Source organism: Cricetulus griseus, chromosome 4 (assembly GCF_003668045.3).
Source record: "Cricetulus griseus strain 17A/GY chromosome 4, alternate assembly CriGri-PICRH-1.0, whole genome shotgun sequence".
NCBI lineage: Eukaryota > Metazoa > Chordata > Mammalia > Rodentia > Cricetidae > Cricetulus > Cricetulus griseus.
In genome coordinates, this window is record NC_048597.1 from 137,132,684 (window position 1) to 137,148,750 (window position 16,067).

Genomic DNA, 16,067 nt, shown 5'->3' on the forward strand with positions numbered 1-16,067 from the left:
ATTTGAGAATCTGTTACGAGAATATTTGCTAGGAAAAGCCCAAATCATCAGTAATGTGAAGGGGTGGGGCCTAATCCAAACTTCCCCTGGGAAGATGGCTTTCCTGTAGCACAGGAAGGCCATTAGTCAGCAGATAGCAGGATTGGAAGAGTGGAGACCATCAGGGCCAGGCCACACAGGACAGCATTAAAGCCTCACCAGAGAGTGTTCCCATGCATGACACCATCTTCTCAAAATGCTCATTTCTTCTTAAAAATAACATAACAAGGACTAAAGCTTTAGAAACAATCAGTATAACAACTAAATGAGGTTAATTTTGCTAAACTTTCCCCCCAAGTATTAAATGTGCATATCACAAAAGAAAACTATACCTAGGTGCCTAAAACATTGATAAAAATGGCATTATATATTTAAAACAGCATGCCTTCCCTAACAGAATACCAGACACCATTGACATTTGAGTCATTTAACAACATTGTATATAATTAGTTTATGGTTAGAGATAATTGAGCATTAAAAAATGCTTTGAAAGTCAAGCCAGTGTCAGTATCTCTATCTAAAGTTCTTTAAATAGAGGGAAAGGGGGAAAAAGGAAAGAAAAGAAAAAGTCGGAGGGGGGGCATAGGGAAAGAGGGAGAACATTTTCACTGCCATATTTGGAATTTATGGGAGGAAATATGAAAGTTAAGTTTCCAGGACGTTCCAGTACCTCTTCTACCTTGGTTGGTAAAAACACACTGATGCAGCACTGTGAAATAATTTGCAAATACAATGAAGCTTAAAGGCAGCTTCACACCTTTTGCACTGAGAATAATTTTACAGATTTACATGAAGAACATCTAGTTGGGCACGGGAATACAGAGGTTAGGAGGAGCAGGTGGCCAATGACCTAGTACCGATTCACAATAGCCTTCTACCAGAGGGAGAAGATTGAAGATTTCTAAAGAAAAAAAAAAAAACCGTGAAAAAGAACAAAACTTTAAAATCCTGACAGATCACTGAATTCATCTGTTTTCTCCTAGACAAAGTAACATCACAAAGGCTAGTTCCACTTCAAGAGACTTTTGCTCATTTTCCATTTCTGAAGTAAAAATAAAGTCTTGTTTACACCTTCAAAATACTTAAATAAGGTTTAACTCATCTCAATGTTCTGCCACAAATGTATCTTATTTGTTCCAATTAAACCAAAGTTCCTAAATGTCAGAGGGACAAAGAAAGTTAGCTCTGGATATAAGTAAGGGACAAGACTTGGTGTAAGTGAATAGGAATGGAGTGCCTCTATAAGTTAGCCATCCAGCTTGTCTATTCCCATCCATTAGTGAAGACATTTTCAAGCATGGGGCCCTGGACACAATAAGCATAACCTAACTTGTGGGAAAGGTAACTAATAGGTCAAGCAAATTATATATAAAAAACCATAAGAAACCTGCTAATTAAAAATAACATTAAAAATGTTTGAGCAGTGGGACCTCGTCTGGGGGGATAAAGCTGCTCCCAGAAGCCATACAGTTATTAACTTGCCTTCTAAATGTTTTGGATTATTCTCACAGTTAACTATTACTGATAACTGTCAATTTGATGCAACCTAGAATCACTGGGGAGATGAGCTTCTGGGCATGCCTCTGGGATTATCTTGATTTGATGTTAACTGATGTGAGGAGAGTCATTTTAATTGTGGGCTGCATCATTCCTTGGGCAGGGAATCATCACGGGTTCATAAAGTAGAAATAGGAAGCTGAGCGTGCATTGGTTCTTTCTGCTTCTCAACAGTGGATGCAATGTGACCAGCTAGTTCAGGCTCCCACTGCTGTAACTTTCCTGCCTTGATAGACTATAACATGGACCTATAAGTCAGAATAAATCTTCTCCCTTAAATTGCCTTTGTCAGGTATTGTGATCATAGCAGCAGAAATTATCAGTGTTGCTATAAACTTCAGTCAGAAAAGCATAGATTTGTAATAGGTGATGGTTCCTCTGGAGACTCATGACTGGTCACAGTGCTGGGAATAACTGAATGGTAGAAGTACTCTACACAGGACACCACTAGCACCCCCTCAAAGGCTTGGGGACCATCACAGAGGGTCCAGAAAGAATGCAAGGGCTGGAGGAAGGGACAAAATGTTATGGAACACTTTCTTCTCTGTGTTCCTGAACTCTCATCAGCTGTGAAAAATTATCCAACAACATAGTCACGGAGAGGAGAGGGAATAACAAGGCCCATCTCCCCATGAGATTATAAATACAGTTGCTGGCAGGGAGGAGACTATTTTCTTCAGTGATCTAGCCATGAGTTAAGTTTACATGCTCCTGAATGAGACTGCAGTGGAACTCTAAGACAAACACACGTCGAGGAAAGGGCAATTGCCTGGGAGAGGAAGAGGAGCGAGTAGAGGTAGAGAGTAATGCAGGGTAAATATGATGAAAATACACAATGCACATACATGAAAATGTTAAAATAAAAACCCTAGTAGAAGGGGTGAGCTACCTCCCTACAGGTTGATGGCCAGGAAGACTTCTGGTGTACCTAAAATAATACAGTTCACTGTGGGCTGTATACCATAGCTCGATGGTAAGACCCTATTACTGAACATAATGCATACACTGTTTGAAGGCCATGCAGAAATCAAGCTGCAATTAAGCTAGCAGGTTCCTCCTGTTGGCAAGATTTTATGGTGCTGGAATCTGTGCAAGCTGCAGGCAGGGAACTGCTATGCTCCTGTGCATGCCATGGACCTTGTGTATTACAGTGCTGACCTCCAGCCAAGATAGACCTCACTGCTTTCTGGTGAGACTTGAGGCCTGCTTCACATGTCTGGTGCTGCAAACCTAGTCAAAAGCCACGGCTGGAAAGGACTTAAAGCTTTTACTAAAAGGACACAATGTAGCTGTCAATTTCCTTCTGAATATGATTATGTCCATAGGCTAATGCTGAGGTCAGCAAAGTTTCCTTTTGCACTAGGCTGCAGTTACTGAATAAACTCAGAACTGGTCGGTGTTGAGAATAAATGATTACTGATGTTAAGCCATGAATGGGGCATCTATATCCTCCCTCCAAGGTTCAGGAACACGTGAAACAGGAAGGGGCACAAAGAATGAAAGAGATAGAGGGAAGGTACAATGGCCAATACTATCTTCAGGACCTAGCAAGGCCACTCGCTGCACTCAACTCTTGGCTGTGATCACTGATAAAACCCACCGAGTCTGGGGCCATCATTTGTCACGGAGTGGGGAGGGAAGCCTCACAGGACCCACCTCTCTCTCGTTACTTATAGGTTATGAATAGTTGTGAGGGGAAGGGGCTCCTGAAACTCCACTCATCCCTGAAAGTCTCTAGGCAGTTAATAGGCTGGCAGAGGGGGGGGGGGGCTCTTCAGTCTTTAGCTTCTGGTATAGTGCTCCTGCAATCAATCCCTGGCCCATGTGCCTGTCAACAACCCTATATAAACACACACACACACACACACGAAACATAAAAGTAGAAGGGGACACTGGGAATAGGAAGGGGATCAGTGGGAGGGAATAAAGGAGGGCAATGGAGGGGAGTGACCCAAACATATTTATGTATGAAAATGTCATAATGAAACCCATCATATATAACTACTGTATGCTGATAAAAATGTAAACACTGGGGTCCCATCTTAGATCAGCCAAATGAGAAACTTCTGTGACAGGAAGGGCCATTTCCAGCCTTCCCAGGCACTTCTATGGAAGGAAGGGTCATTTCTGATTCCCAGGCACTTCTGATGGACACAACTAGGTGAGAATTACCGTATCAGAACATCATTCTCCACAAGATGTCAAAATCAAAGTGCAATTGTGTTAGGAAGTCAGTTCCATATGGGTGAACACAACTAAACTGCCTTCCCTCCAAACAATATAAATGCACAAATACATGAATTATACTTTGAGGAATCTTTTATACCAAATTGTCTGTGGTGTAATGAATGTATGGGAAAAGCTGTCAGCAACTCTGTAATTATACCAACACATATGTCCCTTGCTGAAAAGGACAATGGAACATGTGTGGTTTTGACCATATACATAATAAAATTTTGGAAGATTCTAGCACCTACCATCAGCAATGGACGCTGTGGTGACTGTCTTCCTCCTTCCAATGAGGACTGCATGATGATGCAAACCAGTTTGTGGTCATCTGACTACAAATGAAAATGTACATGGTCACAGTCAGGGTGCAAAGGAAACAGTGGCAAAGAAAACACTTTGTACATTTTTCATGTATTTTTTATTTAACATATATAGTACATGTAAACAAGGGGCATAAAATTCATAAAAATACAATACTCCTATGTAGTTATCACTTTATTTCGGACACATCCTTTTATTTTCTCCTTAATGCTATTGGCCTATTTTAACAGCACACATTTTCTGCCAGGCATTTTAGAGGCTTATCTTTTTATGGAAGTATTACCCAGCTCTTTTTAAATGCCACAATAATAATTATTTCAATCTCCTCCTGTCTTTCCTTACTTTCCTCACACTAAAGCAAAAATATTTGTAAATGCTAGAAATATGCAAAATACTGAGCTTTAATGCTGCATTGTCAGCTACACAGAATCTATTACCGCTCCATGTCGCCATAAAAGTGTTTATGCCGCAGAGCACCGGCTGCTCCTAGATGTGCTGGAGGCTAAATACGCAGTGGACCCCCAAGGCCTCTGTTCCAAGCTGACTTGCCTAAAATACAAGCAGAGCTTGCTGGTGGAGTTACATTAAGAAATACTGTTACAAAAGGTTTCTGCGAAAAAACTAATTTAGACTACTTTTAATCTTTCCCAGCATGTGGACTGGCTCTAATAGTATTTTAATGTTTTGTTTCTCTGTACAGAATTTCCAATCATTACACATGAACTTATTATGAAGGGAGCTGTTAGAGGGTAAGGATAGAAAAGAACTTTAAAAAGGTGATTTAAAAAAAAAAAATCCTAACTGCTGTATACACACACCAGTCATATAGGGCTGCAAAATAAATGCAGTTTGCAGGGCGAGCATGGTGAGCATGCCAAGCTCACACCCATGCCCACTCTATCTCTCCACCTCAGAAGCCCTCTTTCCATTTCTTTGCATTACTGTGCCATCACACAAACACTCCTAACCCACCTAATTCCAGCTGCTTCCCTATTTTCTGAGTTGGTAAAAGCTTATGAAATAAAACTAAGCATCTGACTGTGTGAGGAGGCTCAGTCAGTATGCAACACTGGGAATGACAATCCCTGGGCAGCTCCAGGGAGTGAGACCCTGGGAGGTGAGGCTGGCTCTGAGGACACTGAGACCACACTCCTCAGTCTCCATACTGTCTTTGCAGGTGACCAATAGGAGCAAGCCAGTGCTTCCCCCAGACAAGCTTGTCCTTGGGCTCTGGTAAGAAGGCAGAAAGAGAACAGCTCTTCTGTGGCTGCCAGGAGTGGGCACCGGAAACCATCCCTGAGGACTCAGGTCTCAAGGACAATCCACACTGAGGTTAATCAGCCTGTGGTTAATAAAGAGAAGACTGTAATTAAATGTGTAGTCAGCCATGGTCACAATTTGCTTAGAATTTAAAACCTGAAAACCATTTCTTACAACACTGAAGATCCATGGTTTTGAAGAATCTCATTTCACACAAATTAACTTCTAAGAAACAAAATTTGTGTAAGAAATTTAAATCATGTTTGGGAAATTTTCAAAAAACAAAAAAAAAAAGGATGAAAATATGGGGAAGACTGAACATACTTATTCTTCATACTGACTTTTTTTTAGGCAAAATTATAATAAAGGTTTAAGGCTTTGTCTTATCAAAGACAGGCAATTTTGAAAGCAAAAGAGAAAAGCTCTATTCATTTATCATTATTCATTTACATTTTGACAGAAAAGTTAATGTTTTATTTTATCTTAATAGTAAAAGAAAAATTACCATATACTACAGTCTATGTCTATATATAATATTAGGCTCTAGATGCATCATATTTGGGGTTGTCTAAAATAGCTTTTCTTAAAACTGTAATTAATCATGAAAAATTTTAAATGGATTAAAGATATTAAAATATAATATTTGATTAATACTAAAAATGAGAAAAATACACATTTACTAATTTTTAAGCAAGAATAAACACTTGTATCAACCTAAAGACGAGATAGCATTTATTTGAAAAAAATAGTCTGTGGGGATAGACAGAATGCCATATGTCTGGGAACTAAAGGAGCTGTTCCTCCCATCATATTCAGGAATTGGTAACAACAGGCAGGAAACACTTAATTCACAAGAGCAATACAGAACAAAAAGAGCACCCGGAAGTGAGATAAGAGGTGACCTACAGGCCAACTCCTCCTGGACTAAGTGCTGAGATGGGCTGGTAAAACTGGGGTACAGAATCCCCAAAGTGTCCAAAGATAAGAGCAGGAGGTAAATAAGAAGTGAGGTTGGGTAACAGGTCCTGCACTGAAAAACAGGCCTTCAGCAGTTCAGAAGGATTTTCATATAATCTTTGTCACGATCCATGATGTATTTCTACACAGATGGCTTTGTTCACTGTGACACAAATATTTTAACGAAGTACAAGCATATACTCATTTGCATAGCAAATTTTAACAGGTGCACTGAAACAGTAACTAATTGATCTGGTGTAAGTCATTTTTACAATCAGAATGACAAATTGACCAAATAAAATGTTTTCCAATTGAAAACAGTTACTTTAAAAGACTTAAAGGTTTTGCAATCTGAGTTAAAATGATACACGACTTAGTTGCAAAGCAGTAAAGCCATTACTGATGCGGTCTCTGTAGCCGGTGCACGCCGCAGTCATTCTTTGATAACTTCTAGGACTTTGTAAACGCTGTTCTGGAACACTGTAGTGAAGTGAGGCTTGGAATCCTTCACTAAGATGTTACACAAAGGTGTCTTCCCAGCGTTGGCTGGATCCTCCACATCCCAGATTTCAGGCATGCTGCACCCAGGCCTAGAAGAGGAAATGCTCATGTTAAAATCCATGACTCTTCTCCATCTGCAGACAGCACAGTACACTGCCTACGCGTTCATCTCAGTTCAGCTCTCCTACTTACACTATATTTTTTTTTAAAAATCTCATAATAGTTACCTTTATTTTTGTAAGCAGCTATAGCTTCTCTTTTGGACAAGGGAAACACAGCAACAGGGTATATAAGGACAGACCTACAGAATACATGTGCTAGGGACTAGCTAAGACAGCTCAGAGACCTGGTAAGCTCTGCTCCTGCTACTTGTCAAGAATGTTTTGTTACAGTTATTTTCTCTCAGTTGGTTCCCACTGTGTAAAGGGGAGATGCCCATGCACTGGTTTGCAGTTGGTTCCCACTGTGTAAAGGGGAATGATGCCCATGTGCTGGTTTGCCACTCAGAATGTGCAGACTGAGGGCAGTTAAATATCTACAACACCAGGCTCAACACACATTTGTTTTAAAGATGATGAAATTTGCTTAGTTCACAGGCAAGGTGTATTCATCACACCCTAAAATGAGTCAATTCAAAAGAAAGTCTTATTATGATTGTATGCCAGGGGCACAGCAAAGAAACAGCCAGTACTCCCACTTCCTGGTACTGTTAAGGCTTTGCTTGTAGGTAGAAGAGGAAAAAAATATCCAGAGTCCAGAGCAGAGAGAAAGAGAAGCAGACTGGACATGGCCAGGGCTATCTGCAAGAGGATGGAGAAGAGTGGAGAAAGAAGAGTGATACAACAGTGGCAGAGCTAGGAGGTAGCATATAAAGAGCAGGGGCTGAGGCACAAGGGCCGGGTGTGGACTTGGAAATGTACAGCTGGTGAGAAGTATACTTGACAGAAGATAGTGAGGGAGCCTGCAGGCCCTGCATGGGCTTTGATGTGCAGCCACATGTGCATGTCAACAGGCCATATGTCCCTTCTGACAAACAGAGGGAAATGCTCCTTTTGGCAGATGGAAACCGGTCCTCCCATAGACCAGTTGAGCTCATTTCTGGATATTTGAGCTGTCTGAGGCCTATACTGGTAAGCTTACATCTTAGCTAAATGAATAATTAAACCTCAAGTACAGTTTTTTTTTTTTTCTCAAAATGAGAAAAAAATGACAGGGTGTCATCATGTGACCTAGGATAACCTTAAACATGTAACCCTCCTGCACAGAGTCCCAAGGTTTAGAACTACAGGATTATTAGGATTACAAGTGTGCTACTATGTCCACCTAATAATATATTTTATAAATAATAATATAAGTAGCTGGGCAGAGTGGCACACACCTTTAATCCCAGTATTTGGGAGGCAGAGGCAGATATATCTCTGTGAGTTCAAGGCCAGCCTGGTCTACATGCTGAGCTCCAGGAAAGCCAGTGCTACACATATAGGCCTTGTCTCAAAAACAAAAACAAAGCCAAACCTGGGATAAATAAGATTATCAAGTTATATATGCCTACATAAGTCATCCAAACCATTTCAGCATTTTAAACAAGATCAGATTTATGGACGCAGCTATGTTCTTATGCAGTTCTTCTATTCTTATTTGCTTTGGAAAATCTGAAGAAAAAGAAAAGCTGGTGTTGGTGGCATAGGACTATAATCCCACCTACCTCTGAGGCTGAAGTAGGAGCATCTTAAGTTCAAGGCTAGACTGAGCAAGTTACTGATATGATATCTCAAAACAAGAAAAATGGGAAAAGTGCTGCTTGAACAGCATGCATGAGGCCCTACATTCAATACCCAGTATAAACAAAAAGAAAATGAAGAAAAAGAGAAAAATTAAAATTACAGAAAGCTGACCATGGCTGTTTTGTCATAGTTATTTTTCTTCCTTTTCTTCTTCTTTTTTAAATGAGAAGAAAATATTTCTAGGAATTCCAAGTTCCACTTATTGTTATCCTTTGTGACTACCAGGCCCAACATCCACCATTTGACAGGTGCATACATTAGCCCTGAATACCATTTCTCAGAGCACTGTTTATAAACATCAGCTTCTAACACTTCTGCTGGAGCTTTGACCCATGTTTTCACCCACACCCAATATTGACAGGGCAGTTCTGGGCTACTTTCAGAAAACTGGGTATATTATGGGATTCACAACAGTACAATTTGACTAGTTTCTATATCTTAGCACACAGAGCCATTTATACCTCTTCATGGCTCTTCAGTTCTGATCTATGCATTACTGAAGGACTCTCAGGGGTGTTCACTTTGGTCACTTCCCACTTTGCTACCATAAGCTAACACCATACTTGTCTGTCTCCCTTTTGTAAATGAAATGTTCATTGTGTCCAAAACATAATTTTTCACTTTGGCTCCATCAGATTAACTAACTGCCAGACAGCCTGCCAGTGACAGCTCCCACATAGAGATCCCAGTGCACCTTTTTGAATAGCCTCATTAACATCAGATGCTACAGAGCATAACACCAAGAACAGTGGTTCTCAACCTGTGGATCACAACTCTATGAGGATTACTGATTGACAGTTTTACAGGGTCACCTAAGACCATTGGAAAATACAGGCATTTGCATCACAATTCATAATAACAGCAGAGTTACAGCTATGAAGTAACAATGAAAATAATTTTAAGGATGGGGTCACCACAACATGAGGAACTGTACTAAAGGGTACTAGCATTAGGAATTTTGAGACCACTGGCCTAGAATCATGAGGCATAAAGTTCTCACATACAACAAGGCTGAAGTGTTACCATACTTGGGGTGGTAGAAAACATGAATTCAAAACCTAGTCTGGGTTTTCCAGAGCTCAACATGCTAAAGAAAAGAAAAGGGGCAAAGTGCTGCCTTATGAGCCCCATCTGCCTCTGTCACACCCAATACTGGCATTCTGCAAGTCTCCCTGAGTGGCCAGTGCCATCTTCCAATAGCATTTGTGATGATGGACACAATGGTGTAGGTCCATAATCCTGGATCCCCAGAAGGTTGAATTAGAAGCATAAGTTAAGGACAATTCAGGGCCAGGCTGGACAACAGAGCAACACCCGTTATCAAAAGGAAAAAAAATATTTAAAAAAAAAAAAGCATCCATGAGAACCTGCATGATTTTCTTCTCAATATAAGTATTTTTCCTCATTGGTGGTACATCTAGAATCAAAATACACCAACTGAGATAAGTATTTTAACATTCAAATTCTGTTGGCTAGAATTAAGGAAAGTTTTCTTTCAAATGTAAAAGATTATAAAAACTCATCCACAATTACCTGCTTAAAAATGGGTATATTAGTTTAAGGCAATATATATGTGCACAGCACTATTTAAAAGTATATTTCTATAATGAGTAAAAAGGTCTAACTCAAATAATTATGTACAGGGTGTTGACTCATACTTTTTGAAATTTTATATATATCATATTTTGTACTACTAATAGAACTCTTGCTATGAGCCTGAACTAACTTTTCACTCTTATGATTATAAAATAGTAATTATACAAAACACTCACTTGGATCTTCTTATACACCATGACTCTTCTAGAATGTAGTAATTCACTTTTAATTTCATCAATTCCCTCTTTACTTCTTCGGCTGCTTTTCGGCTATACATTGAATATACAATTTTTGTTCTGGCTCTTCAAGAAAAAAAATAAGTGGGCAAAAAATATTTCAAGATTAAAAAGGATACAATCAATATTATTGGGAAGCAAGCACACTCAGAGAAGGAAGGAGTTGCAAACACCTAGGAGAAGTTTGCAAGGGGCCAGGGTGAGATTACAACTGGAAGGCAGACATTGCTCAGCAGTTCTGGGAGAAAGGGCTTGGCTCTAATGCAAGCCCACAGATCCAAACTTAGTCTTCTCTTTGTACACTTGCTTTTGCTTCTAATCATCAAGCAGCCCTGATTGCAGACAGGGCTGAAAGCAAGCACACCAACACTGTTGGAAAGGAACAAGGCTCAGCCCACAGGCTCCCCACTTGACTTCTAGATTTAAGAAAACCTCATCCTTCATGAAACTGCTTTGGAAATTAGTTCACTGAAATTGATTCTTAGTGAAAGCTTTTTATTTATAAAATGTATACCCATCATTAAGCAAAAGAATATAGTAATAGTATTTATCTGATCATTTGGGAAATGTATAGCTTTATCTCCTCTAGAAAGTGCATTGATATTAAATCTTCACCTCTTCTGAGAGAATACAAGGCATCATTTATGGGCAAGACAAGTCTTATCCCATCAAAAAAAAAATATCTAAGCTCAGTACAGCATACAATTTCATAAAAGCAGAGCAGAAATCCCACTAAATGACTCTTCCAATTGACTCCTCAGATTTCAAGAAACAAGCCTGTTAGGAGGAGACTTCACTAAAAAGCTTAAAGCAGAGTGCAGGACAACTATGGATAATGTCGTGAGGAGGCCCCACTATCTTGGACAACTGGTAAGATATCTTTTCCTTTCTGCTGCATAACAAACAGCACAAAGATAACAGCTTTACTGCACCACTGAGCCTCCACGGTTTTGTTTCTAACCCAGCCATCTTATTGCAGCGTCTCCTTCCTTCCCCAAGGGTGAGTCTGAAATAACCCCTCTGAGCCACCCTTCTGTGAATACTCTACTTTTGTGGGCTCCTCACTCACTGTCTATCTGCATGGTCACCTGTCCTTTCCCCATGCACCTGTGCACTAACCTCAGACCTGCATCTTCATAATGTGGGTGGTTCACCACGGGCCGGAGAGCAGAGAGCTTCACACTTGCCATGGTGGGCATGGCACCAGCAAACACTGCGTCTGGAAGCAATGGCAAGGTCTCAGGAACACTCTGGGCAAGTATCTGCAGGGCTTTCCTTCAGGACAGCCCAGTTATTTCACAGGTAACAGAGCTGGCTGAGGCCCAGGAAGGTTCACAGGTTAAAGAGTCAATGACAGCAGAATGCAGCCAGGAGCTGGCAGTGCAGATCTGCAGCCAGGCTTAGGGAACAGGACACCAGCGCTTACCACTTTTCCCTTTCCTTTTCTAGTAACTTGGAGAGCAGTATCCAACTGACTGTGAAAGTTTCACAGTATCAAGCAGCTCTGAAAGATACTTTAAGAGTCAACCACTTCCTACTGGGACAATAAGTTTCCACGGGGACACGTGGATTAGAGGGCATGTCACCAAGTAACAGGGAATGGGAAGGCTAATATTGACATTCTATCAAGGAAGGAAACATAACAAAATGATGTTAAATGTAGCATCTACAACTTTGGAAAATGTTTACAAATTTAAATTTATGAAAATAGCAAAACAAATAACTAAGGTTTATACAGCATCTCCTATAAGCCACTTTGTCAGTAGTGACAGCTCCTTTAAACCCCAGTAGGATTTTGTGGTAACATAAAATTATGGAAGAAAAAGAATCCTAACTAGATAAAAAAAAAAAAAAAGTAAGGGTGTTCTTGTTATTTTCACCTGGTTTTGTGCTGTATCTGATCCATTCTATGAGTTCTTCCTGTGGTAAATTGCTGAACTCCCCTACAATGTTCCACTGGGTTTGTAGGTTTGCTGAACCTTGAATTGACATTGCTGCCAACACAGCAAAAACAACAGCACCAGGATGCACTTTGCCAAAGAGCCAGCCAAACAGCTGAAATCAAAGTAAAAACATGGTCACTGTTAGTGCACAACAGTGAGCTCCAGTACGAAAAGCATCCCGAGGAAGAGCTCAACCTTTGGGGGGTGTCTGAGGTTAGGAGACAACTTCTGTGGAGTCAGTTCTCTCCTTCACCCTTTTGTGACTTCAGGGACTGAGCTCAGGTCACAGCTGGCATCAATACCTTTACCCGCTGAGTCATCTTGCTGGCCCAGCAAATAGTCCTTCAATGATCTTTAGCATCAAAACTATTCTAACCAAGAGAGAAACAGTCTCAGAAGCCGTGCAGAAAGAGCCAGGTCACCAGCTTCATTTACAAAGCTCAGCCAAAAGAAAAATGAGAGCCCATTTGTTCAGGACAGGCTAGGGACACAGCTCACTGGGTCACTTGCCTGTGAGCCTAGGTTTGATCTCCAGTACCACAATGAGCAAGTTTAACCCAGCACAGAGTCCTAAGTTTAGAACATGGTGCAGAATCTGCTACCTGTCCCCTTAGTGGGATGGGAATCAAGACTTGCCACCAGCTTTCATTCCTGCCACCATCCTGCCTAAAGGGATGAAAACCAGGGAGCTGGGGCCTCTCTAACCAGTTCACACATGGTGACAGGAGCCTGGAGCCCACATAAGCAGTCCATACTTCATGACATCACTGTTCCCCTGTTCTCTTCCTCAGGCATCCCCTGCTTGACAGGGATCTGGACTTCAAGCTTCTGGGGAACAGATACGCATTTTGACTTTTTTTTTTTTTTAAAAGCTGGTGCTTAGTAAACATATAGAGAACCAGAGAAGAGCTTTGGTGGTCTGGAATTATAGAATCCTGTTGGCCAGCACTACTTTAGGACCACCAGGTAGCTAAGGCTGGGCTAGAACTCACTGGCACCACCAAGTTACCTGTCTGGAGCAGATCAAGGATGCCATCACACACATGTGTGGTGTCAGGAAGAGCTTCAGTCTCATGATCAGAACCCCGAGGGCTGTGTATGCTAACAGCTGCAGAGCATGGTAGACCAACTGAAGAGAAGAAAGAATTTTCTGTTAATCTGGACACATGGAAATGACTTCTTAAGTGATTCTTGATGTGTAATATTTTTATTAATTCTTCAAGGATTTCAAATGAGGCATTTTGAACACAACCATTCTCCACATCTTCCCTAGCTTCTCTCAGAGTCACATCCCAAACTCTTTACACCCTCTTACCTTTGTGTCCTCTTTAAAAAAAAAACAAACAATAACAACAACAACCCCAGAGTCCAATTTGTGCTGCTCATACATACACATGTCCTCCCCCCTTCCTTTTTTCTTCTCCTTCTCCCTTCCCTCCCCTGCTCTCTTATGGGTTTGAGACCATCCACTGGAACACTGTGGACCTATCAGGGGCCACATTTTCAGAGGAAACTGATTCCCCCACCTTAGAAGCCATCAACTGTCAACAGGTCCTCAGTTGGGAGAAGGCTCACAAGCCTCACCCCGTCAGTGCTAGACTGCAGACTGGCTTCTGTAGGCGACCACAGCTGCCGTTGAGTTCATGGTGCAGCAGTTCTATCACGTGTCACCACAGCTGCTGTGAGGTCATGAGTGTGGCAGTCCTGCTGTGTCCAGTATTTGCAGTATTTGCTCCAGTCCTCCCTGGCCCGACTCTTACACTCCCTGCCCCTACCCCTGCCCCCTGTTCTTACATTCCCCCCCCCCGTTGGCTCTTACAGCCCCTCATCCCCCATCTTCTGAGCTGGGCCCTGGCTTGGTAGGGGGAAGGTCCATACAGATATCACATGTGTGGCTAAGCACTCTACTGATACTTACTCTGTGCACCCTGATGAGAACTGAGACCTGCCTGGATCTACAGGCATAGAGAAACTGTTAAAATGTACTTTCAGGCTGCACTATTTAAACAGCCTCAATTTAGAGAGCTACTGACTGAAGCATTTGTGCAATTGTACTCCCAGTCAGGCCTGCAGTTAATAGAGCCTGATTTCTGCATCTACCTTGTTTCTGCCATCAGACCAAGGCAGGGAAGTGGTCAGGAGAATGAAGGCCACTGCCTCTCAACCACAGTGCTCAGCCAGTGTGGAAGCTGGCTGATCTCAGGAAGGTGGAACAGAAGCCCACCACACCTCTGAAGCTTCGGGACAAGGTAGGTGGGGAAAATTGTGGCATTCCATATGCAAGGAAACCTCACGTACCTGCCTCCTGGGGCTCCAGAAACTGCTATTACTGTAAAGACTCTTTTACAGGCCAAAAGTGTGTATCGTTTCACCAAGAGTCACCCAATCAACTTCTAACATTCTCACAAAAAAAATACACACCAAAGGGTTTTGAAGATAAATTACTGATAAACACCACTAAACCTAGACACCAGGACTACAAAACAAAGTTCAAAGAGATATAAAGATATTAAGTAAAGTCTTAGTAATGTCGGATATTTACCTCTCCATGATCAAGTTGGTGTTTTCTGAAATGGAAAAAAAAAAACAAAAAACTGACTCATACTGAGGCAGTAATTTGTGCCATTATCTACAAATGTGAGCTGTTAACAACTTCTACAGTATCCCCCCAACACATATAAGTAAATCAAAATAACTAAAAGTTTTATCCCAATACTGGTGTACAACCATTTAAGACAGTTCATTTTAAAAATGGCAATGTGTGTCTGGCTAGGTACACAATTACTACACCAAGAATCATATGGTGTGCACAACAGCTCACTCAAGGCATGAAGTGAAGAACTCTGAGGCCTTCATGGCCCATGCACCTGCTTTGTCCTCTAGTGAACCCTGAGCTCTATGTACTTCTACTGCAATAGAGATGACAGGGCCACAGAAGGCAGACTTACAGTCTTCACAGCACCAGGTGCTTAACATCAAAACAGGCATAACACCTGCCCTTGGCTTTGCTTGAATGCTCTTCTTTTTTAGTTTTTGTTTTTTTGTTTTTTTCCTGGATACGTGCTTAGAGTCTGACAAGTCCTGCCCTCGTCTTTCCATGCTCGCTATCAACACCCAAAGCAGCAGGAAGAGCTGGCCATCTACTCTTTTGCTCCAAAGTCTAAAATGGTTCCTCTGCCACGCTGACTCCCAGTCCATCATCTATCTGCAGTGTAGCTGCTCCAATGGCTCCACTTCTCTGTCTACACAGCTACCTCCTCCCTTGTTCTCTCCTGATTGAGGGACCTGGTCACAAGCTCACTGACCACTAAAGCCACCAGAGAAGCTATATCCTACACCAGTGCCCACTCCATGCGCATGCCCACTGCCCTTCTTGGAGGAGATAGGATTCGCACTTGTATTTTTCGTATCACCTTACTTGCCCTTCCCCACTAAAATGAGACTTGCAAGAGTCCAGGTATGGATCTATCCATCCATCCATCTATTCAAGTTCATTGAGTATGAAACACACAGAATAGAGAGAGGGGAGCAACAAAACAGAAAAAGTCCTTATCCTCTCAGTTCATATATGTAAGGCTGGGGGGAAAAGGCAAAGATGGCTTTGTCCCACAGTGACCAGAGCTGCAGAGAGAGGAAATGGTGTC

General features: G+C 41.6%; 1 protein-coding gene across 2 annotated transcripts in view; it reads right to left on the reverse strand.

Moving 5' to 3' along the window:
* Positions 1 to 4,226: 4,226 nt before the first annotated feature.
* Positions 4,227 to 16,067, reverse strand: part of Dpy19l1 (dpy-19 like C-mannosyltransferase 1) — a 94,232-nt gene continuing 82,391 nt past the window's right edge. Inside the window, exons 17-23 of one of the 2 annotated variants that reach the window (XM_027411696.1) lie at positions 14,966 to 14,990; positions 13,433 to 13,552; positions 12,361 to 12,535; positions 11,600 to 11,699; positions 10,421 to 10,546; positions 6,764 to 6,953; positions 4,227 to 5,488 (exon numbers count right to left, since the gene is read on the reverse strand). In XM_027411696.1, the coding sequence (XP_027267497.1) occupies positions 6,797 to 6,953; positions 10,421 to 10,546; positions 11,600 to 11,699; positions 12,361 to 12,535; positions 13,433 to 13,552; positions 14,966 to 14,990 (703 nt within the window). In that variant the 3' untranslated portion in view covers positions 4,227 to 5,488; positions 6,764 to 6,796. Of the gene's footprint in view, positions 5,489 to 6,115; positions 6,954 to 10,420; positions 10,547 to 11,599; positions 11,700 to 12,360; positions 12,536 to 13,432; positions 13,553 to 14,965; positions 14,991 to 16,067 lie in introns of those variants that run through there. The other variant, XM_027411695.2, reaches the window with a different exon arrangement.